This window comes from Coturnix japonica, chromosome 18, assembly GCF_054131305.1.
Source record: "Coturnix japonica strain WE chromosome 18, WE-NBRP24, whole genome shotgun sequence".
NCBI classification, from domain to species: domain Eukaryota; kingdom Metazoa; phylum Chordata; class Aves; order Galliformes; family Phasianidae; genus Coturnix; species Coturnix japonica.
Window position 1 is genome coordinate 1,721,587 of NC_140680.1, and position 24,822 is coordinate 1,746,408.

At 50.6% G+C, this 24,822-nt stretch overlaps 1 protein-coding gene across 3 annotated transcripts in view; it reads left to right on the top strand.

Moving 5' to 3' along the window:
• The window catches only part of PPP2R2B (protein phosphatase 2 regulatory subunit Bbeta), a 61,946-nt gene that overhangs the window by 33,048 nt on the left and 4,076 nt on the right, over positions 1-24,822 (top strand). For all 3 annotated transcript variants that reach the window (XM_015875487.3, XM_085519076.1, XM_085519077.1), the window contains 5 exons: positions 18,992-19,089; positions 19,690-19,855; positions 20,483-20,595; positions 23,233-23,410; positions 23,959-24,123. In XM_015875487.3, the coding sequence (XP_015730973.3) occupies positions 18,992-19,089; positions 19,690-19,855; positions 20,483-20,595; positions 23,233-23,410; positions 23,959-24,123 (720 nt within the window). The remainder of the gene's footprint in view (positions 1-18,991; positions 19,090-19,689; positions 19,856-20,482; positions 20,596-23,232; positions 23,411-23,958; positions 24,124-24,822) is intronic.

The window sequence follows — 24,822 nt, forward strand, 5'->3', positions numbered from 1 at the left end:
CTATCTGCAGGTAGCAGAAACCTTTTGTCTGAGCAGAGGATGTGGTGGCTGTTAGAGGGAGAATGCTCCCAGCTGCCCTGCAGGTGAGCCCTTAACAGTGCTGGGTGGGAACTCTGAGCCCATCTGGCTGCCAGGGCAGTGATCCTCTGCTGGGTGATGAGGTGGAGTGTGCAGAATGAGAGGAGGTTTCCCAGGACCCTCCTTGGAGGTCCCTAGATGAACTTGGCCTGGATTGTGCTTGATAGACTGTTAGTTATAATAACAGCACTGGCAGTGCTGCTTTGTAGGTGGTTACCCACTGCATAATTCTCACTAGCTGTAATGGTGTGCTAGATGTCTGCTTGGGATTGTCTCTGATTGTGAGGATCAGCTCAGGGCTAACAGTCTCAGCTGGAAGATACAAGTAATGCAGATTCCAGAGTTCCTGTGGTTTGTTTGCTTGTTTCTTTGGAAGGAGCCAGAGCCTCATTGCAAAGGCCTGTCAAAATCCTTGCAAGCATCTCCACAGCAATTATCTTCTGCAGAAAGTCATTATGTTAGAAGAGGCTGAAATGAATTGGGATCTGCAGGTCTCCAAGCAGTGATGTGCTGCTGAATTCTCCTATTCTCTGGGGGAGGCGTCCCTCCTCCTCCCGCAGATCCCTGGGCTGTGGATTCCTACAGTTGCCATCCCACGGCCATGCAGAATTCTGCTGGGTCTCATAGCAGTGGATATAGCTCCATAGCAGTGCCTATGGATCCCTGACATTGTGCTGAACTGGGAGGTGTGCTGACCTATGCTCTGAGCTGCTGATGTTTGAATTTGCTGTGCTCTTGTGCAGAGCATAATCCTGCCCAGGGTTGGGAAGGAGAGCACCTGAGGCATGGTGGCAATGAGGAACCTTCAAGCTGATGCCAGCAGGTGTGCTGCAGCTGTGTGTGTGCCTGGGAAGCTGCAGAGCAGTCATCTCTGCCAACCTTGCCTGATGCGCAGCGTTGTGCTTTGTGTGGTACCCTGAGCTGTGCACTCCCTTAGTACAGAGCAGCTCCTGCATCACAGCGCTGGGACAGACCTCATCTCATGCTGCTGAAATGATGTTCTCATGAGGAGTGTGGCAAAATCCAGCAGCCAGGAATTACTGCTGAAGTGCAGCAACAGGTTGTCAGATGTTTCTCAGATGTGGAGGTAATAAAGAAGCATTCCTTCTGTGTAAACATGCAGCTGAAGGCCAACACTGGAGGCATGACCTACTTGAGTCCACCTGAGGTGTGGCCTGTGATTGCCTCGTGGTTGGGGCTGTCCGCTTCCCTGGCACACAGCTTTGCTGCTCTCACATCCAGGGGTGACCTGGGGACAGCACTGCCACTCATGTGCTCAGGCACCTCTGCTGCAATAACAGCAGCAATGGTTCCAGTGCTGACCCAGAGCCTCACACCATCAGATTTCAGAGCACCTCGTAAAGGAGATGAGGCTTCTTGCCTGAGCTGTACAAATGGATGTGCTGATTTTGGCAGGTCTTGGCAGCTCTGCTTTGGAGCTGGATGGAAGCTTGCAGCCTTACCTCATTTTTACATGGCTTTAGGAGGAGACAGTGAAGTCTCGTGTTTGGACATAAGATCTAACGTAAGGACTTTCTAATTAGAATGTTTATGAGTTAATTGTGTGATGCTTTGTTTGCTCCCTGCTGCAAGGCAGAGCTTTGTGTTAGGGCTGGGGAAGCAGTTCAGCCTTCTTTGGCTTTGTGTCACCCAAATGCATTATCTCCATCTGGCTGTCTCCTCCCCCTCACATCCCTCCACTGGAACTAAGTGTGTACCAGGGGCTATTAATAGCTGAATCCTGCAAGTCTGCTTCTGCAGATGCAGTTCTGAGCTTCTGAATCCTAAAACTCATTATAGATGAAGCAGTAGGCTGTGTGGTAGTTAATGCAATTAGGCTTGCTATGTTGGGTTCTGAGAGCCAAATGCTGTCCTTGGATTCTGCATGAAGCTCCTCTGGGGCCCCGCCATGCAGACCCCCCAATATATTCCCCTGCTGTTCCTGGCTGCCATAGGGGCCCAGCTGTGGTGCTGGTAGCAGTGCTGTGTGTCCAACAGCAAGCAGGGTTCTGATCCACACCCTCGGCTTCCCACTGTCTCATAGGTCTGCATGGCACTGGGATGGGACAAGTGTTGGGCTGCCTCCCATCCATACTGACCGAGGCTTTAGCTGTTGAGAATTTGGACTTGTTGCCTTTCTCCTCAAACAGCTGGAATCAACTGGAGTGCATCTTGCCCTCTCTGCGTGGTGGTTTTCTATATGGGAAGCAGAAGCTAAATCTCCCTTTCTAACAGGGATGTGTTGCCTGCAGGAGGAAGCAGAAAGACAGGAGACATGAGCATTGCTGAAAACCTCCTATCTCAAGGGATAGGGAATTTGGCAGCCCTTACAGCTGGAAGTGGTTGTTGGTGCCTTCACTTAATGCCTCACGTACCCATGCACTGAACTGAGCATACCCAGCTTTGCAATTACCATTCATGAGTGTTCTGCTTTCCATTCTTGACTACGGGGAAAAAATTCACTTCCTCCCCATGGAAACATTCAGGAGGGCAAGTGGGGTGTGTCTGCTGTGCTAATTGTAATTGTGTTATTGTACATTCAGCCCTGCTCAGGTGAGGTGGGTGCAGTTCTTGCTGTGTGTTCTCCCTTGGGTTGGGTGTGTGGGCAGTGCAGGTGGGGACTGCAGCACCCAACTCCTCCTAGTGCTGGTGGCTACGAACGTGATGCATTCATGGCTGGGGATTTTGAGTTTATTTTTTGCTCTGCTTGGAGTCTCAGGAACTCCAGTTAATTTTATTCCCCAGATTGCATTTTGCCTCCTGCTTCCATAACCGTGTAAATCTGTTGCTAAAGTTAAAGAACCATGACATTATTTTATACATCATTCATAGATTCTTTGCTGGAATTTCACACTTCCTTAAGCTGCTCAGGAGCCTGCAGGGTGTCCTCATCCCGCCGCACTGAGCTCCTGCCATGCAGATCCTTGCCCTGGGCAGTGAGGCTGGAGGAGATGGGCAGCCATCTCTTTGCACAGCTTTCTGCACAATTTGAGCCCTCCTTCTGTCAGCTCTTCTCCTCTCCCCTTTCATCTTTCGTCTGTCTTTTCTAATTTTAGTATCTTTCCTTTTATTGTAATCCCTATTTCTTTCTCCTCATCCTCTCACCAGCCCTTGTCTTTGCCTCTGTTCTGTATCCAAACCTGCTTGTTCTGCTTCCATTCCCTTGCAGGGGCAGCGTCTGGTGCCATGGAACTGCTGGCAGCTTTGGGCTGCAGTGCAGTGTGGGTGAGATGGGGATCTCTTGGAGGCAAGGGGAGGCACTGTGCACTGAGCTGGATTTAGAGAGAGAAACTGCCAGAAACGGCTCCAAGCTGTGCTCATGGCTGGTGTGTTCCACTTGCCAAGGACTCATGCAGCTTTGGAAATCAGCAGGGGTTTGGAGTTCTGTTCTTAAAGACTTTGTGCCATTAGTTGAGAGAGCTCTGCTAGAGCCACCTGTTGCCGGTGTGTGCTGTGCCATCCTGGTGTTGTCAGGCTGTGGGATGGGATGCTCATAGTGCCTTTGCCCCCTGTGCTGGCAGTCCTGCCCTACCTCCTGCTATGGATGCAGAGGTTGGGTTGTACCCAATAGTGCCAGCTGAATTTATGGGCACAGCTGTTTGACTTTTTTGTATTTATTGATCTTTTCTGCCCCAACCTCCAGTAATGGCCCATTCTGCACTGTGGCAGCAAAAAACATTTGCTAAAGTCTTCCTCACTAGGAGTGCCCTGACCTCCACCCACGGGGCTCCCACTGACACAGCTTGTGAGCTTGCTGGTTATACCGTGCATGTTGGCTGGGGCTGGGCACCAGGGAGCATTCATCACAGTAGATGTGTCTGGTGCCTGAGTTCCTCTCCCAGACAGAGTGCTGCAGCTGCCTTTTTTGCTTCATGACTTTTATGTTTTCAGGGTACTAATACAGCACGTTTGATGAATATGCAGCTGTTGCTTAACTGGTTGTAAATGTTCGTTGTGAATCCAAGCAGGAAACTTGGCCTGGTTCAGAGCACCACTGCAGAGCCGAGTCCCGACATGCTGCAGCACTCTGTTCTCTCAGTTCCATCCTGTTCTGCAGAGCTCCTGTCTAACCAAACCTCCTTTTTTCCTTGCAATCTGTTTCTGACAATGTGCAAAGTTACTGACAAGGTGATGAAATCTGGTGGACAAGGATTTGCCAGAAAGAGGCGGCTTTTTTCCTCCTCTTAATGCAACTCAGCCCTGAAAAGAAACATCTGCCCTTTCAGCCTCAGGTGCTGCTGCTGGCTGCAGAGCTGTGGCTGCAGGCAGTGAGTTCAGGGCCCAGTAGTGCTGCCCCATGGGGTGGTGCAGATGGTACTTGGCAGGAGAGGAACAACCATGATGTTGTCTTTGCTAGTTCTGCTTCCCCAGGTGCATGGAAATTTTCTTTGGCCTGGATAAATGTGCAGCAATTGTCTTCCCTGCTAAGGGTGTGATTGTCAGTTCTGCTCTAAAACCTGTCTCAAGGCGCATTTGTTTTGCACCTACTGTGTTTCCAGGAGCTTCGTTTTGTGCCAGTGGTGCAGGTGAGGGTCACTGAAGTCTGAAGTAATGGTGATGTGGAGGGAACTCTTGACCACAAGCCAGGAGCTGCCTGGTGGAGCTGGTGCTTTGTCATCTAGTGACAGGCTGCCTCTGCAAAGTTAGCCTGACAGCATATAATGTGATTGGATTCATTAAGTGAGAAGAAGCTCCCTATGGATAACGATAATAGCTCATCTAGATTAAGCTTGTGGGAATGGTTTGTTGGGAAAAATCATGTTCTGACAGAGTGCTGGGAAATACTGTAATTCCGTGAAGTTAATGTCCCATTCAGGTGGCAGATACCCACAAGGTATTGGTTCTGGGACATCCTTCACCTTCAGCTGTCCTTGCAGAGCTGCCATAGATAAGCGTAGGGCAATCCGTGGGGCTGTCTGTTGCTGCACAGAACGCTGCCAGGCAGCCCATCCTGGACATTCCCACCTCGAGGAATGGGCTGTGCTTCCCCTGTGCCATTTAAGTATCTCAGCATGGCAGCGTGCAGGAAGGCAGCTTGTTATAGGTGCTGTGCTCAGTTACCTCCAGGGTGGGAATGCAGAGATACTTGGTCAGACTTGGAGTTGTCTTTTGTGTTGTGCTGTTGGCCTTCCAGCCTCCAAATGGCACTGCTGTGTTTGGGCTGCTTAATTAGGGGATTTTCTCCCTGATGAGCACTGTGCTGGTACAGTTCCTAACCAGGAGTGAAAAATGATAAAGCAGATCTATCCTTTGTCCCATCTCCCTTAAAAAAAAAAAAACAAACAAAAAAAACACAACCAAACAAAACAAAAAACCTGCGGAAAACAATATTGATATTTACCTCAAGCACTGGTTTATGGCTTAGTGGGGTTTCCAAGCAGTTCACTGTGTGTGTTTCTTTTACTTTCCAAAAGCCATTGATTTTTGCAGCACTGCAATTAGAAAACAAGAAGCCTATAAAATGGTGTTATTTCTGTATTTTAAAATGGAGTTTCAGTCTCCTGCAGCCTTTTTATTGGCTTCCCCTTCTCCAGCCCTGCTGAATGTTGCTTGAGTCAGCATGTTGTAATTTTCCCATGGAGACCCAGGGCTGGCTGGTATCACTTAAACCCAAATGGCACTGCTACAGTTTAGCCATTCTTTGGCTACCCATGTAATAGAAAACACACTCCTTAGCAGTTTGGACTGCGGTTGTATTGACTGGGAGCACTTGGCTAATCACTTCCTGTAATTAAATTCTTCACTAGGAGTAAAGTTAATCTTCTCAGAACATGTAAAACCTGACCTGCAGCCCAAACCGGCAGAAGCATGGCGGTTTATAGGCACTTTGTCCAAGCGTAAAGGCTCCCTTCCCCAACCTGAAGCAATTAGTGTAATTAAATATTCCTGTTCCTGAGCCAAGGATATATAATAATAAACTGTAACCGATGCAGCAGATCTCCTCCAAAGATTTGGTGGACTTTCAAGGACACGAGGGATCATTTTGCCTCTTCCCACTGACCCCAAGTGTAACACAGCTGCATCTGACAGAGCTGCCTTCCCCTCCTGAAGACATACCTACAGCCGCTGTGCTGTGCTCCCCTTGCAGGGCACTGTGCGAACATGGACACACTCATAGCTAGTCGCAGACCAACCCAAACTATTGTGGGTGCAGCCTGGGCTGAGGGGTTGCGGGGATGGGAGCTCTGCTGCTGTGTATGGAGCAAGAGATGAGGGCAGGGCTGGGGCTGGCAGCTGAGCCTGCTGCTCAGTGGGTCACTGTTTGCTGGGGCTCTGTTTTGTTGGTGCTCTTCTCCTGGGCACTGCACACTGTTGTCCTGTGGGTGCAGCATCAGCTGCTCTGGCTCCTTTAAATTCATTTTGGGCTGATGTTCTCTCGACTCTGTGCAGCTCAATAGGTTTGATAGGGAGAAATCAAGGAGACTTTCCCCAACTCTTTTTCTCTGTGTTTGCATAAACACATTAATAACCTAATTGCCCAAATCCTTGCTGACTGGCTGAGGCATTAAGCTTGCTATGGGTGGCTGATTTGAGCCATATGGTTTGGTCCCGGGATTTCTCTGGGTTTTTAGAAGAGGTTCAGAAAGTGCCTATTTGCATCATCTTGAAGCATTGTCATTCCTAGCACAAACAGTGCTGCATAATTTATTACCCTCACTGTAGCTTTGCTTGTACTCATAAGTTCAACTTCAAAGTATTGCATCCTCACTCGTGATTATTTATGTGCAGCAAAACACAACAACACAAAGTGCCATCCAAGTGTTAAAGTCTTTCCTACCAATGGAGAAACTCTAGTAGTTCTTCCACAGTCATAAAGTTTCTTGTTCCTTCATTAGAAGTCAGAGTAAAAATAACCTTTCAAGGATCCATTCACATTTGCCCTTCCTGGAAGTGGGACCAATGGAAATGCAGTGCTCACAGCCAGCAGGGTTACCTGGATGGTGACAGGTACCGCCATCAGCTGCTTAATTTGGACAATTCAGATGTGTTTGTCACATCCACTTTTAGATAGCGTGACTTTCACATGCCAGTTATCACTCAGCATCTCAGTATAGCAGTATTTCAGCTGTAAACAGTGTCAAGAAGCTTTAGGATATGACAAACATATTATTTTCTTCCCCCAATTTATTCACTGTACAGCGACGGAAAAATACTACTTACATGTAGACACTCATTGCTAAAGCAGTCAGCCTTGTGTTCTGCCCAGGAGGTGCTCATCCCCTGGGCTCCTATTTGCTCGTTAGCGCTGCTAGAGATGCTGTGAGGCTGAGCCCTGTGCTGCTGGAAGGATTGTGCAGGCAGTGGAGCTGTGGGGTGGTGGAGAGGTCATCCTGCTGTCTTTGCAGCAAACATTGCATGGAAAAAAATCAGAAACATTAGATGAAGCGTGCAAAAATAGAGCCAGCAATGGGAGGCTATGGATGCCCTGAAAGTGGGGCTTCACCAATCCCACTTTGCTTGTGAAATTTGCTTTCCTCATTGTCAGGTTCCTCTTGCTGCGATGTCGGGTTACCCGCTGACTGGCTCTGCCCCAGCTCACAGCCCATCTTGGAGAGCCATGGGGGCTTCTTTCACAGCTCTCATCCCTGCGGTCGGAGTCCAACTGCCAGTGATGTGTGCCAGGGTGACATCAGCCACTACGGCAGGCAGCGTCTGAATCAATCTGTGTGCACACATCATTGAGCATCCCTGCTGTAAAACAAATGGCTGTGGTCAGTTAGTCATGTAAAGAAACATCTCCCAGGCCTTGTGCCATTATTCAGATCCTATATCCTATATATTCAGACCCTATATATATATATATATATCCTAGATATCCTAGATCCTATATATTCAGACCCTATATCTGCTTGCAGTTTCCTGAACAGAACAGCTGCTAAAATTTGGAGAAGTTACAGACTGGGATGGTTGTTGGGAATGTTGCTGACACAGACTGAGGAGGGAAAGGAGCAATGCATTGGGGTATTTCCCCACAAGGGCTCATCTCTGCCTTTGGATGGCCCTTGTCAGCTCTCAGCCTCCCCACGCTGTGCCCTCAGCTCAGTGCAGCACCCCAGGAGCTACGGGTGCCTGCTTTGTGGGCAGGGTTGGTGGTGGCCTTATTCCCTGTGTGCTGTGGCTGGCCCTGGTGTTTCCCATTCCATCCAACTGCAGCAGCCTTAGGTCAAGGTGGACTTTTGTTTCCTGCCCCATCTCCCACGTGGAGCTCCCAGGAAGCTCTGGCAGTGCCCATGGCAGTGGGAATAGCCTTCTATCCATGGGGCAACATCTCTGTTCCTATGGCTGAGGCTCCCACACAGAGAAGGTGCTGCAGGGTGGGGGTGCAGGGCAGCAGCAGCAGGGTGAGCTCCAGCTTTCCAAAATGCTTCCCCAGTTTCAGGGCTGCTCCCAGCAAGTCAGATGTTCTCTCTTCCTGTGATTATGGCAGCAATGCTCCCAGGGACCGGCAGGCCAAAGAAAACTCATTAATTACTGCAGCAATTAAGCAGTGGAGGTAACGCTGCGCAGCCCGCGGTGCAGTCAACACTTGGTGCAGTGGCTGCAGCTGCCAGGGGCACGAAAGTGATGGTTTGAGCTGGTGCAGAGCTGGGCTGCAGTGGGACAGCAGTGTGTGCAGGGCTGACAGATTGCTGTGCTGCAGGGCTGAGCCTGCAGAGCTGGGCACAGTTCAGGGGTGGGTTGAGATGGAAAGCTGGGCAGCTCTGGGAGTAAATTCTGATGAGAAATAGTGCTTTTAATTTCAAAAGTTGGGATGAAAATGTGGTGGTGAAAAAATTTAGTTCCTTCTTCCCACAGTTACAGGCTGGGAAATTATTCCTTGTACTTTTTTGCTGTTGCAAAAAATAGGAGCTGTGCATTGGAGTAGCCAGACCCACTGACACAGGCTGTTCACTTGGCACAGCCCGTAATACTGATTTCCTCATTAACTGGCAGAACACAAACACTTCTTGTGGTAGAAAGGCATGGATTTGCTGTGTAATATTACCTACCTTTATCTATTTCTATTTAAAGTGCTTCTAAGCAGCTCAGCATCATCTAAATCTGGATGCGCTGTGCTCTGTCCCAGCCTTGCTGCAGGGCGAGCTGTCTGTCTGTCTGTCTTTTGGTCCTCAGTTCCTGCACGCTGCTCCCTTCTGCCCAGGGCCTGGAATTGGTGTCTGCTGATGTTCTGCCGTGATTAAAAAAAACCCTCAAACTGTGGCAGCCCCAATTTACAGTTCATGTTTGAGAAAGTGGCTCTCATGTCTTGCCAGCCCTCAGCACGTTCCCTTGTTAAATTATGCATATGCTAATGAAGTGTGAAAATCAGCCAAACAACAACTCTGTGTAATAGCTGAATGTCCCCAGAGCATTGTGGCTATCTTTTTTATTATTATTATGTCTTGATTTGTGCCCCATTCTGTCTCTTTTCTGCAGGGTGTTCTTCCAGCAGCTGAGGTTCATTTGCCTTTTCACTTTTTCCCCTTCTGAAAGAAGAAACCCAAACACATGCTCACAATCCTCAGTGTATTTTCTGTTCAGGATTTGGTGATTCCCCAGGTTTCCATTGCAGTGGGCAGTAGTTTCCCAATGCAGTCCACACCGCTGTCCCCAGCTTCAGTGGGGTCTGTGGGTGTGGGGTGCTCCATCACTGCTGGGAGGGGGGGTGGCTGCCTGGTGGGGCCTTGGCAGGGCATCGTCTGTCGGTGGTACAGCCCCCAACACCAGGAATGGAGCTCCCAGCAGAGATCCTTAATGCCCTGTCAGAATCAACTTAATTTAATCCCATCTGACTAAGAGAGGGTTTTCATTTGATCTAATGAATGTCCGTACTTCCATTTGGAAGCTTCTTACAGCCTGGAGTTTATTCCCTAATAATGAGTGAGGTTTGTTTGCCTGTTGCTACTTAAGATAGACTACAATGAGAGCCAATGGAAATTTCCTTTCAGGAGGAAAAATTGCGTGGAGTGATGATTTATTAACAATGGAAAGCAAAGGGGGCAGGGGGTGAATTTGGTGACTGGGAGGGCAGGCATTGCAGCAGCAGCACCTGGGGCTGCCCCACAGACACAGTGGGCATCGCCTGGAGGGCTGTAGAGCAGCTCCGCTGAGGGCTCTGTTCTACCTCTGCACCCTTCCCATGGAGCCCAGTTGTCCCAGCAGGAAGGTGCTCAGCTGAGCACCATAGACTGCTCTGGAGGGTATTTTCTCCTTCAGCTCTTAAACTGTAGCTGTTTGCACGGTCAGCTCACAATGAAGTGAGCAGGCTGCTTTTGTGGCAGCAGAAAGGCTTTGGCAGGGAGCAGCCAGCAGGTGCCCCTCAGCTGTGTGCTATCAGAGGGCTTTTCAGAGTTCTGTTGTGTATATTTCTTTCAGCTGATGCTGATGAGCAGCCTGGCAGGGGTGCTGACACTGGGCATCGTTAAGCTTAAAAATATTAGTTCTCTAATAGTAAACATGAATTGCTATTACCTCAACACCACAGGTCCTAGAAATAGCATGGCCATGGCTTCTCCATTTCAGATACAGACTGAAGTGATTTATTGTGCAGGGAAGTAAGCAAGGTTGTATCTTCTTCTGGGCAAACTGGAGATGGTATTTCAGCTGTGTACCAAACCTTTATCTGAGCCAGGAGAAGAGCAGTACAGGCAGACGTGTATTGGTTGAAACAGAAACTCCTGATGGGTTTCAAAAAGGAATATTTGTCATGATACCTACAGTTCATAGAACAAGTGGGGTTTGGGGTTGGTTTGTTTGGCATTGTTTTGTGCCGTTTGCTTTTTGCTTTCTGTTACTTACTAGCAAGAAGGTGGAAGCAGTGCACCCAGCAGCACCGCTTTGCGCTCTGCCTGCTGCGTGCAGAGCTGGGTGAGCTGCTGCAGCTTCATGCTGTTGTTGGACAGCGTTGGTGGGGCTGCTGCCAGCAGTGGGGACTTGTGTGCTTACAGGGGTGCTGAGCATCTGTATGTACACACAGCATGCACTGTGAACCAACGTGAGCAGAAATGCCAAGTTCTAAAGATGAATTAATTTATAGTTACAATCTCTGTCTTCAGCTGCTTCACAAATTACTTTTAAGCATTTCATTTTAGAGACTTGGACCATCATCTTATGAACTTAATGCCAAGGCGAGAAAAGGAAAGTTTAATTAAAATATTGCATGGAAAATGTCCTGAAACCATCTCCTTCAGGGCAGACTTAAAGTGACGGCACAAGGCTCAGCCTCCATGGAAGGAAGCACTAAAGCAGGCAAAAGTGGAGCTTTACCCAGAGCTGGGGGCTTGAACTGGAATGAGGCTGTTGGGCTTCCCTGGCCATGCCCACTGCTCCCAGAGGGGCCGTGCCCCCGAAAGAAACTGCTGGGCCCTGGGGCAGCCTGTCAGGGGCTGCAGTGCTGGGGAGCCCAGCAGAGAGAAACCCTTCCTTGGTGCCTCCAGCTCGATACTGCTCCAGATGTTGGATTAAGCCATTTTTAGCTGATTACATTCTAATCCAGGCAACAAATGCCAGCAACTGTCTGTGTGTGGCTTTAGTGTGTTTACTTTCTCCTAAGTATAGAACTGGGATATTAGGTGTGTTCTTTCCAGTGCAGTGCTCTCTGCTCTGTGGTTTTCACGCAGTGTGCCTCTGGGGCAGAGGGATTCCAGGGGGGCTCAGCCACTCATTGGGCACACTGTGCTGGGTTTCCCATTCCCCGTGGGTCAGGACCCCTGTGCTGTCCCTGCAGCCTCACAGCCAAGTGGGCATTTGCCATTCCTCACCTCCCTGTCCCAGCCCACATCAGTGCCCTGAATGAACCCCCCGGCAGGAGAAAATCTGTGCGAGCTGCTGCACGTTGTGCTCTCTGCGTTCACCCCGACTGCTTGTTCCTTGTGCATCAAATGGGAGTAATGGTAGAAGAACAGAAAGTGACATCAATGCAAAATGTGACGGATACCACTCTTAAGATGCAAACAGCTGCTGATTACAAGAGGAAAGCTCACAGCTTCCAAATTTTACTCGCTTAGCTGACATTTGGGTACTTCTAATTACAGCTTAAAAAAAACCAATAGGTTTTACTGATAAGCTGACAGATGGCTTCAGCGAGGTGACCAGAAAGGCAGAATGTGCAGCACGCTGAGCGCTTGGCAGAGCATCGCTGCTGCTGTCAGCGCTCCCACCCTTCTGCTGCTATAGCAGTCTGACAGGGCTGTGCATGTATTGGGGTTTCCTTGTCCTGCAAGGCACTGCCTGGAGAATATGTGTGTAATGATGATCGGAGCTGGTTGCTGTAGTCATCAGCACAAAGCTGTTTCTGCTAGAAAAGCAATCTTTGTATTCCTGCTGAAGGTAAAGATGTTTTATCTCCAAAGAGCAGGTGATATCTGGGAGTTTATGTCTTCTATACCAGCTGTAGCAGACTGCAGCAATGTGGTGTCACTGGGAGTGATGGGCTTTCAGGAGGTGTTTGGAAACCAGACCTCTTCCTTATCGCTTCCTGCTCTGTGCCATGAACCGGAGGTGGTTTGATGCCCCATCCAACGGTGTCACCATGGAGATGGAGCTGTCCATGGGGCTTAGAAATATGCTTCTTGGAGTTCCTTGGAGCTTTTCAAGATGTTAAATTGAGAAGGACAGGGGACTTAATCAATGCTAAGGTGCTTTCTGCATCTGATTTATTTTAAGATCACCTTTTTGCAGACAGACATAGTTTTCCTATTAATATTCTGAAGGGTTTTTGGCCAGCGTTCCCCGGTGTCCCAGCAAAGAGGTACTAAAACCACTGGGGAACAGCAGAGGAGCCTGGAGGGCTGCACATGTCGGGAAGCTGTGCAGTCTGTTCTGGGGTGGGCAGTGAGGGTTCCCTGAGCCCTGTGTGCCGTGAGCTGGGGCACTGCAGTGCTCAGTGCTTCCCTGAGACTGGCACCTTCTGAGCTCTCATTTGAAGCAGTTACAGTGTGTTAAGCCTTGTGAGGACAGTGGGAGATAAGTAAGTTCACATTCTTTAATGTAGGCACTGTGGTGGGCAAAGCTGCAGAGCCACACTGGAGAAGCTGCCAGATGGAAATGTCTTCAGTCTGGGTCTGCAGCACTAAATTATTCTGCGCTGTAACAAGGGCAGAGAATTTTGAATGTGATGGTATTTTTAGCATTTAGATCTAGGAGCTTTATTCCATTTCGGGAAAGATTCGCAGCTGCTGCTATCTAGGCAGCACTGCACCGTGCTGTAGGGAAACAGTCCCCATCATGCTGAGTGCTGCACCCAGCCCCGCTGCAGCCAAGCCGTGCTGTGGGGAGGGGCTGCACTGCTCCCCAGGGTCTGGAGGTGCAGTGCTGTGGTCTCAGGCAGGTGCTGTGCTTCAGGCATTGTGCTTCACTTTGTTGGTGTGTAATCATGTTTTGGGGCTTTGTGCTGATGATACGAGATTCTTACTGGGCTTAATGCAGTGGAATTGATTTCTGTTTGCCAGGTTATCATTCCCCTCAGTGGGGAAAAATCAATGCAGATCAATCACGTGTGATTTTGCATGCCATTAGATCCATATTGAACCTCTGCTGTCCCACTCCCTTCCATGCCCTCACCATGTGGCACCGCAGTTTGCTGGAGGACAGTTTGCCCAGCCCAACCCCAGTGACCCACAGCCAAACTATGCTGTGTTCATGTGGGGTGAAGAAGCACATCCCTGCGTGCCCACCATGTGGCCTTGCCTAAGTGTTCCTTTTAAGTCCATCTGTTTTGAAGAGCTCTCAGTGCCCTTTTTGTTTGGTTCTTCCAAAGGCAGGGAAGGAAGCTGCAGAGGAATTGTAGTAGGGTATTTGGGTCTGGGGAGGAGCCTTTCTTTGTGGCTCTCAGGCTGTGCTGGAGTTGTCTCATGGGAGCCTTTCCCAGTTCCATCACTGGGAGAGGTGAACAGGATCCGTGCAGCCTCGAAGTGCATGAACTGGCCAAGCCTATGCCACAGTTTCCATATGCAGAGTCCTTGTCACACGTGGGTCACAGAGGCTCTGCTCCCAGATCTGCTCCATTTGTCAGCTGGTCACACCTGGGAAGCCACTGTTTGTCTACATGTGATGGGGGCTCTTTTAAGCAGAGAAAAGCAGTGAGCCTCACAACTTCCTGAGTGAGATGAGACCCACAGGCCCCCATGGGGCTCAGGGCTGGGAATCCTCCCTGGGAACAGAGGCCAGTATCTACACTGCTTTATCCAGAGGAATCCCAGGGGCTGTGCCCTCAAAGCCCTCTCTGGAGTAAAAAAGCCTTTACTGGAATAGGCTCCCCAGGGAGGTGGCTGAATCGCCATCCCTGGATGTGTTTAAGAGCCATTTGGATGTGGTGCTTAGAGATAGGATTTAGCAGAGGGTTGTTAGGGTACTACGGTTAGGCTGCAGTTGGACTTGATGATCTTCAGGGTCCTTTCCAACCTGGGTAATTCTATGATTCTCTGAGCTCCAGGGTTGTGCTGTGCCATGGAGCAGTCGGGTGCAGAGTTGCTGCTCTGTCCCTGCTGTCAGCCTGTGGCCAAGTTCTGTGCCTCCCTCCCTGCACTCTTCAGTTTTTCATTACCTCTCTGTGCTCTCCGCATCCCATAGTAGTGTCAGGTAAATGTGCTCCTGCAGATGCAGGACCTGCAGCATCCCCATCCCTTCTGTAGGTCTTGCTCTGTCCTCGCAGTGCTGGGGGACTGCCCTGTGGTGGCAGTGGTGCTGAAGGTGAGTTTCTATTGCACATTTATGAGTGTCAAACTGGATTTGACAACTCATAACGTGGGATCTGAACGATCTAAATCCTTCATTTGGCAGCCTGGTTTGCTGTTATTTATGGTGCTTCCCAATGTGCTGTCATTTGCAGACTTGGAGGCTTTTTGTGCAGTGCCATTGGCCAAGTGATTCTTACCAACAACAGAACGTGGGAGGTGTCAGTGCCCCACTGGGTCAGGAGTTCCCCCCAAAGCTCTGCTTTGTCCCAGCGCAGTGGGAGCACCTGTTTGTCACTCACTTTCAGAAAGGGGTGATCTGGAGTTGTTTTATGTGAGGATGTCTCAGCTGTAGTTGAGGCAGAGTGTGAGGAGTGCTCCCAGTACTTGCCTTCGGTGCAATGTGGGGTGGGCACATCTGTCCCTCCCCACATGGGGTGGAGGACCTGGGGATGCTGTTGGCTGCCATGCACTGCCTGGGGCTGAGCAGCATCAGGACACAGGGACACATGGGATCTGCATCACTTGTGTGGGGCAGAGGAGCTGTATGAGGTGTGGAGCTGCAGGAAACCGTGCATGGTGACGTGGAGATGTCAGCTGTGGGTCTTGCTGGGTTGGAAACAACTGACTGCAGCTGTGTGCCTGACTCATCTGTGGATTACAGACACAAGCTCTGCTATTCACAGCCTTCCACTGTGGCCAATTTATCATAATGATGCTTACAGTAATGCTCTTGCTGCCTCCAAAGCATTTTCTCTGCAGTTCACAGAGAACAAAGGTTTACAAAAATATATGTGTGTATGCTGTCATCCTGCCCTGCAGACGGAGAGAGGCAGAGTGCAGGAGAGCTGTGTGGCTGTCAGGCTGCAGAATGAAGGGGAGTGGAGGGAAAATGCCATTGTGTGCTGACTTTGTTTGGAACTGATGGGATCTGAGCAATGGAGCTGCACATCCCCACCAGCACTGCCTGCCCGGCGTGAGTGTTGCCCGGCGTGAGTGTTGCGTTTGTAATGAAGTGCTGCAGAGATTTGGTCATCCAGTAAAGGCACTTCAGCTGGAGAGGGTGTTCCTACCTTGAAGATTTCCTGAGCTTTGAGTCATACCCTGATTTGCTGTGCTGGGACAGCCATGCAGCGCTGCAGCCCATTGCATCCATGCTGCTGTGCGGGTGGGCTTTGCATGCATGATGTACAAAGCACTGCCCCATTGCACCTTTGGAGACACAGTTCTGCTGTTTGGAACAGAGAGACTCTGGGAGGAGGTGTGTACAGTGAGGGGGGGGTGTGGGCTGTCCCAGCGCGGGGTTATGGGGGAGCACAGATGGGACGTGTGGGTTCTGCACACCCAGGGAGGGGAGGGGCTGCTGGGGATGCAGCCCTGGGTGCCAAGGGCAGCCCCTAGTTTTGACATCCATGTTTAATGATCACTGGTTGTCCCTTTGGGGAATGCACCTTTCTCCCACAGCAGGAGAGGGGAATGGGCACCTGCCATCCAGCGGCACGTGTGCGTGCCAGGCTGTGAGTATTAGAAATTGTCTATTTTCCTGATATTTTAACCGCATCGCTATGGTGGAAATCACATCCAGCCCTCGATATTTTTAGCATGAAAGCGTGAAGGAACATTAATGCTCACAGAAGGGAGAGCTATGGGCTGGTGCTGCTCGGAGGGGAGGGTCTCCATGGAAACAGTTTTCTTTAAATTCTCCACGTTCGGGGCACTGAGCGTGTGGGAGGCAATGAAGGAAATGGAAACACCCAAAAAAATGAGGAGTGTTTTTCCTTCTTACTGTCACAAAACTACTATAGGAACCTTAGGAGAAATGGACTGCAATTATTGAGCGTTGAGCAGGGAAAGTTACTGCAGTGCACTGACAAATGGAGTGACCTAAAAGCAAAGCTGGTGATGGTTTCCTTTCCTGGGTTTTACAAGGAAGGAATGCCTCCTGGTGTGAGCTGCGGCTCTGTGCTGCATCGTGTGACCGCTGCCATCGCTGTGCTGCTGCAGCAGGGTCTGCTCAGTCCTTTCCCTGTGCTCTGCAGGTGCCGTCTCTGCTGACGTGGGGTTGGCAGAGGGGCTGTGGGGACATTTACCCCCCTGGAGGTCACTGGTGCCGTGTAGTGCACTGCTGGATTCAGGGCCTGTTCCTGCTCTGTGCTCCATACCCAGGGCTGCTCCCTACCCACAGCACTGTGGCTGCTGCTGCCCTCCCAATAAACAAGGCATTTAGCAGCAGCGTGTGGTTGGAAAGCAGCCTTAGAATGATGAACTGTTGCCTATACTGTGCTAGAAAGCAGTATAAGAGTTGGAAAACATTGCCTGAACTTTGCTGGGAAGTAGCATTGGAGTTGCAAATGTTGCCTGAGCTGTTGTGTCTGGTGCACTGACAAGGCTTCCCATCCCCATCTTCTCAGTAGCAAAATGGGACTGATGTCTAAGCAGTAATTCAAACCCAGTCAAGCAGGAAATAACAGGTGTGTCTGAAGGAGCTCAGGATCTGTTTGGTAGCTCGAAATGAACCCCCAAAAGGCTGAAATTCCAAGCAGGTGTTATCAGCGCCCAGTGATGCAGCCAGCACCAGTGCACTTAGCTCAGCACCAGGCTGGCCTTTCTGCCACACTTTTCAGCACTTCTGTTAATGTTAGCAAGAGATTGTTAAAACCTTCCTGATAGATCCTGCTGCCCACACATGCGGGCTGATGCCAAAGGTCTCCATGCAGAGGACAAAGTGCTTTGCCATGCAGTGCTCCACACAATCCTGATCCCATTTGTTCACCACTGGTCCCTGGGGTTTGTCCCTGCGGGGCTTGTCTCTGCAGTGCCATCTCCATCTGCAGGGAAATGGGCTCCTGAGGCTGTTCACAGACACCAAACGTTGTACATGAATTACAACAAACTTTGGAATGCATTCACATGTCATTACAAATATGCTTAATGCTGGAGAGATGGGGCAATGTGGGGAAGAGGAGCACGTGTTAATGGCAGCAGCATGGAGTTCATCACTCACCTGCCTGCTGCCATCTGGGTTCTCTCAGCTTGGCAGAGGTGGAGGCTCTGTGCACATCAGGCTGTGAATGGATCCAGAAAGCGAGTGGGCACTCAAAGCTTTCACTCACCCTGGTGAGTTTATAAAGGTCCCAATGGCTGTGGTAAGTCTGGAGTGGCAGCAGACAGCTGAGGGCTGTGGGTACAGCTGAGGCCGATGCACCGAGAGGATCTACCATCCCAGGAGCAACAGAGGTGGGGCAGAGCCATCACTGCTCATGGGTTCCATGTAGGAAAGCACAGACATTGAAAGGACTTCAGGGCATAAAGCCAGAAGGAACTTTGCTTCCTGCTTGGCAGAAATAATAGTGAGTGTGTGTCACTGATGGTGATGGCAGGGTCTGCTCTGCACTGAGCAGTGTGCTCTGGATGAGGCTGTAGTGGCCTTCCAGTGGGTATTCGGAATCAGAGGGATTCAAATGACAGAGGGAGAAGGGGTGATCCAGACTGTGTGTTTCAGGTATTCCTTCCATTGCCCCATAGTACAGCCAGTGAGCAGGAGGGACCGTTTTGGTGCTCACAGCACTGGTGGCACTGCTGCCTGCATGTGGGGTCTGTGGGCTTCTGCAGGCAGGGAATTACAGCTGTGGCTGCACAGCCCCATAGGTGTGAGAAATGAGGGAGAACAGAGATGCAGATTCTGCCAGCCCTCACTGCAGGAATGGGCTGGCACTGCAATAACTAAGTTGCATTTCATCGCAAAATCGATCTCACACGGAGCACTGGGGCTGCATCTACCCTTCCCTGTCCCCTGCTCTGCTTGCTGCGTGCTGTGCTTGGAGGCAGCTGGTGACACCAGTCGGGCAGTAATTGTCACGGAATTAACCTCTGATATTGTTTTAAAAATAGCCCCAATAAATCCAATCATTAGCAGCTCTCCTGCTTTGCCTCAAGGGTAAGCGCTGCAGATTAAAGTCTTTAAATGCTGGAGATCCATGAGTGCTTTCCTGCCCATCCTGGCCATGGTGGGAGCATCCCTGCATCCCACAACACGGGAGCACCGTGACGCTGTGGGGCACGGAGCTCCCAGCAGCAGTGCTCCGAAATGCTGCAACTGTCATTATGTACAATAGAAAAGCTGAGATGTATGGAAATGTCACAGGGGAGAGAAAGTGCTGACAGCGTGCGCTGCCTGAGCTGCGTGGGAATGGTGCATTTAGCTGCCTGCGAAAGCCACTCTGCAGTTACTTAAATTGTCTTTGTCTTCTTGGTTTCAGCTGACATTATCTCTACAGTAGAATTCAACCACACTGGAGAATTGCTGGCAACAGGGGACAAGGGGGGTCGTGTTGTCATATTTCAGCGTGAGCAGGAGGTAAGTACAGAATGCCATTTTATCCTTGTAAAGCAGTGTCCCGTTGTTTCCTAATCTGTGCCTGTCACTCTTAACCTCAGTTCTCTCCTAAGCAGGCTGAGAATTGGAAAGAGGCAATTAGCAGCAGCAAGACCAGGTGTCACACTGTAGAACGCCCTTAAAAGCACCTACAGCCACACAGCAGCTCCCTATAGCCCAGCAGGGGCACAGCTGGCTGCCATCCCTTGGCTGTACTGTCCCACACCCATAGCCCCCCAGGGTCCAGGCTTGGGGCACTGTGCCTTCAGATCGGAGCTGCACGGCCTGGCTGGGAGCTGAGCTCCTTGGGGGGTTCCTAAAGGGAGGCACTGCTTGAGGCCACCAACAATGGACACCAATGGGTTACATTACACCCAACGTTAAAACCTGCACGCTATTTCTGTGTGTGCTGGGGGAAACTTCCACCTCCCTGACACCACATGGGCTGTGATCTGTCTGCCTCCTGTTTGACACAGCCCTCTGCTCCAGGGGACCAACATCAGTGCAGTGAACCTGAGGGCGAAGGAGTCAGTGGGAAATGTTCTCTCCATGTCTTACCTTCCTTTCCGTCCCCCTCCTCAGAGCAAGAACCAGCCCCATCGCAGGGGTGAGTACAATGTGTACAGCACTTTCCAGAGCCACGAGCCGGAGTTCGATTACCTGAAGAGTTTGGAGATCGAGGAGAAGATCAATAAGATCCGATGGCTCCCGCAGCAGAATGCTGCCTATTTCCTGCTGTCCACCAATGGTACGTGTGGCCGCGGGCAGGAGGGGCTGCACTGCACTTTGTGCTGCTGGCAGCTCTTTTTGGGTATTTTGTGAGTGCTCTCTGGGGGAAGTTTGTTGTTTCAGTGTTTTTAAAGCCATGGCTGCTGTGTTTCAGTGTGCAGCTGTGCTCAGCAGTTCCGTGTTATGCTCAGATAAATGTCAAGAGGATCCAGGGATATTATTTAGGATGAATAGGGCCTTAAGATGGATGTGATTTAATTACTTCAGGGAACAAGGAAGGTTCTAATTATCTCCCGTAGCCAACTAACTTTGTGTTATGGAATCGACTCTATTGATCATTGTAATAAAATAGGAAGACTTATTAAACTCGTCTGCACACTGAAATGCAATGAAGATTAATCATAGAGCTCAATAATCTGTTAATTGAGTTTTTAAATAACTTTTTGACTGGTGGGGATATTGTCTCTATGCTTGGGACAACAGCATTCCGTATTGTAGTGAGTCATCAAAGCGATACTGTGTAACTTATTCCCACATTGCACTGTTTCTTTCCATTCTCACTCTCAAAGTAACGTGGCACAGAGATCCACCCTGAAGGTGGGGGGTGTTCATAGCAGCGGCTGGGCATGACTCTGTTCTCTCACAGATAAAACTGTGAAGCTATGGAAGGTCAGTGAGCGCGACAAGAGGCCAGAGGGGTACAACCTGAAGGATGAGGATGGCCGCCTCCGAGACCCCTCCATGATCACCTCGCTGCGGGTGAGCAGCTGGCGTGGTGCATTCCTTATGGGGCTGGGATGCAGACAGCACTGGGTGCTGGTGGGGGCTGTGTGTCCTAGGGATGGTGCTGCATGCTGCTGGGGGCACATGGGGTGCTGCTCTGCTGGGGGTACAGATACACTGTGAGCACAACGACCTGCAGCAGTGCCCAGTGCTGCTGTCCTGCTGGGATGGAGTTGCAGGGCCACCTCCTTTGCACTATTCACAGCACAGCTGCAGCATCTGAAGCAGAAGTTCCCTCTCTGTGAGCATTCCTGCCCACCTGTGGATTACAGCAGCCCTCCCAAGACAAGTGTAGACACCTGAGGCTACTGCAAGGGAGATGTATGCACACTCCCTTTAAAGCAGTCACCCTCTGCCTGGCAGTGCTGGCAGAAGATGCGGCTGACCCCACTTCTCTCTAGGGGTCCCTGAGGCTGTTTCTGAACTTTATTTGTATGCAGAGACCTCGCCTGGGCAGTGTGGGGCCCTGAGTGGAGGGGTGGGGGGCTGCACCATGGGGTCATATTCCTGTGCCTGAATTCAGAGCAGAGACTAAAGCCTTCCCTTCTCCTGCAGGCCTGGAAACTCTAGATGCACAGTAATGTCATGTTGGAATTAATCAGATTGTGATTTATTAACCTCCTGTCAGAATTTGCATTCTAAGTACTTGAATTTTGTATGTACGGGTATAACACTGTTGGTGTGATTGCCCTCGGCTCACTTTGTAGCTTCAGGCTTAATTGCCAATTGAGCCTTCCAGAACCTCAGGCCCCAGTCAGTTCTCTATATATAGTCCTGCTATAAAAACAGAAGAGGCTGAGGGTGGATGGCTGGGTCTGGGGGTTGGTGCTGGTGGTCTCTGCTCCAAGGCTCCTGCCCTGACCCCTCTGGGATGCTCTGATTGTTCTGCAGGGCTGGATTTGCCCTCACTGCTATAGGTGCTGCTCCTGAGCCCCTCTTCCCACTTTGGACCACCTTAGGAAGGGCTCTCCCACACCTGGAGCTGTGCTGGTGCTGCATGCTCAGCACTCATAGCGGGCAGCAGGGAGCAGAGCTGTGCTGGGAGCACTGGGGAAATGGCTGAACCAGGAGCTCCATCAATGCACGGCCAGGGGACCAGACAGCAGGTTTGTCTTAGTGGGAAGGGATCTTCTCAGGAGCCCAGGAAGTCCTGAGGAACATGAAGCTGTTGCTCTGCCATGAGTGTGGTGAGGAGCACTGGGCTGGGCTGGGCTGTGTGTGGTTGGTGGGCACGCTCTTATTGTGGGAGGTGCCTGATAAAAGGCAAAAAGAAAAATGAAGACATAGTTTTTTTATAAGTGAATAATGAATGGCATCGCCCCCTTCCACAGAACAGGAAGTAATTGAATTTATTAGTGCTTTATTTTATTTGGCAGCCTTTCTATGTACTTGATGTGGTTTGTTACACCAAATTACCCTTTAATAATGGGTGTATATAATACCAGGCACTACCCTGCAGGTCAGCTGAGTAACTGAAGGGCTACACACGTCTCTGTTGGCGAAGGAGGAGGCAGAGCGCAGCCCAACACCTGCACTGCTCCCTTCTGCTGCAGCCACTGCAGGTAGCACACTGCAACCAGGCTGGGGCCATGCAGGTGTTGGATCTGCAGATTGCTCCATGCCCTGCTTGAACACGGGCTGTGCTGTCATTGCAGTGCTACTCAAGCTGGGCACAACCGTGGGTCTGACTGGGATGTAGTCAGGCTGCACAGCAGAGCTGAGCAAAGCTACACTTCAGAGCCTGTGATGTATTTATTTTTGCATCCAGAGCGGCCCAGTGTAATGTTTAAGCGCATACCCTTTGCAAAACCATCATGTTTCTGACGGTCTGAGTGACAGCCCATGTCCTGCAATCTCTGAGAGCGATGTAAGAAGCCTCTGTCCCCAGATGGCTGAGCAGAGTCCTTCAGCGGCAAACGGTGCATCATTGAGTGTGTCAGGCTGAATTAGGAAGCAGGCGCATCACATTAAGCTCAGGCTCCAGGCTGGCAGTTCCTATGTTCCTGTGTCACTTGAGCTGGCTGTTGTTCTCCTGTCCCCACCTCTGCAGCTGTGGGAAACCTCTTGGGGCAGCACACAGGAAACATTTGCTGTGATGGGAGTGGCTGGAGGGCACAGCTCCTGGCGGGGGGAGCACAGGCTGACACCTTGGTGTATGCAGCTGCCTTAAGATCACTGTGTGTGAAGTTATCGTGTACACCGTTCCTTGCATATGCTGCTTTTATGCCTCCCTCCAACCCTTCATTATTTACGTGAGTTATGCGTATTAATCCAAAGGCAAACGTGTGTTACACTGATTCCGATTTCCTCCGTCTGTCCCTGCCCTGTGCTTCCCCTTCCCCATCTCTTCCCTTCCTTTACTTCCATCTTTTACTGTGGGGCAAATCCAGAAAATCTGAAAGAAAAACTGGAGCTGATTCAGCTCTTAACACAGCACTTATGTGAGGATCAGGACAGGAATTTCACGTTCCAAAGTGACAAAATAGATGAGGTTCAGTTGTTGTTTGGCCAAAGAAGAAACTGTTGCTGTAGAAGAGCTCCAGACTTGCACTGTTGTCTCCCAGAGCAGAGATGCTGTGGTGCTGCCCCCGCTGACCTGCTGATCCCCTGCAGGTGCCGGTGCTGCGGCCCATGGACCTGATGGTGGAGGCCACTCCGCGCAGGGTGTTCGCCAACGCACATACGTACCACATCAACTCCATATCCGTCAACAGTGATTACGAGACCTACATGTCGGCCGACGACCTGAGGATAAACCTCTGGAACTTTGAGATCACAAACCAGAGCTTCAGTATCCTTCGGTGTGCGCTGCCCACTGGTGTCCCTGCGCCCCTCTGCCAGGAGCTGCGTTAACAGAGAGCCATGGGGCCAGGGCTGGGCTCACAGGGAAGAACTCGGTCTTTGAGTTCTGCCTGCAGGGCCTGAGCTAGGGCGGAGGGATGGGGGGGGAGATGTAGGAGACAGATGCCTTGGAGGAGACCAGGAGGGGAAATCTTAATAGTGCAGCAGGGTGACAGGCTGCCAGTCACAGGCACGCAAACGAGATCATACCTGTCACCCTCCTAACTGCTGCATCAGAAATAATCACGGTGGGGCACTAATCACCAGCGATATTTATATCGTGTTCTCTGCCACACAACCCTGTGTGGCAGGGTTGGGCAGCTGGAGAGGAGCTCAGCAGCCACAGGCATGTGGTTGGAGGGGCCCACATCTGAGCAGTGCTGCAATGTCTGCATATCTTGGAGAACCAGGGGAGGAATTGGGCAAAACTTCAGGGGTTTGATGGCCCGAGGCACCAACTGAACGTGGGGAGCAGTGGGCTCCTTCACTCACCCCCAGATATCGTGGACATCAAGCCGGCCAACATGGAGGAGCTGACGGAGGTGATCACCGCTGCAGAGTTTCACCCCCACCACTGCAACACCTTTGTGTACAGCAGCAGCAAAGGCACCATCCGGCTGTGCGACATGCGCACCTCCGCCCTCTGCGACCGCCACGCCAAGTGTGAGTATGGGGGAGCAGCTGCTGTGTGGGGCAGCAGGGTGGAGGGACTGCTGTGCTGTGCTCACTGCCCAATACCTGCTGCAGCAAAGGAGATGCAGGGGAAAGCTTGAATAAGAATTCAGTCTGACCTCTTGCTTTAAATTTTCATATTGATTTCCCTCTGCACCTCAGAAGCAACAGCCTTGAGTCAATTGCAGCTCAGCAGATGTATAAGTTGAAATTGAGACCATTCATCAGAGTTCAAAATGAAAAGCAACATTGGCTTTGGAGGCAAATTCTCCACCAGGGGTATTTAATACCTGTCAGTACTGAATAAAAATGCGGAAGACAGCACTGCACATCCCTGTCGCCCTTATTTAGACAGATGTGCATGGAAGCTTAGGGGCACACCTTGCTGCACAGCTGCTGTCATCTTCTTGTTGGCAGCATATTCCTTTCGTTTTCACCAAAGCCTCTTATGCAAGAAAAAGGGCACATAACAGAGCACAGGGATCTGATCTCACATTAGGAACTTCCTGCTCCAGGCACATGAAGCTCATCCTGCATAGGACTGAGGATCAGTGGTGCAGAGCTCTCACTGCCTGCTGTAAGCTGGGGCAGCATGCAGCTGGTGCAGAGCTGAGTGGTGGCAGTGCCTCCAGAAACAAATTACCTCCTTCCTCAGCCCTGAGCAGCAGCTAACGATGTCCTGCTGCATGC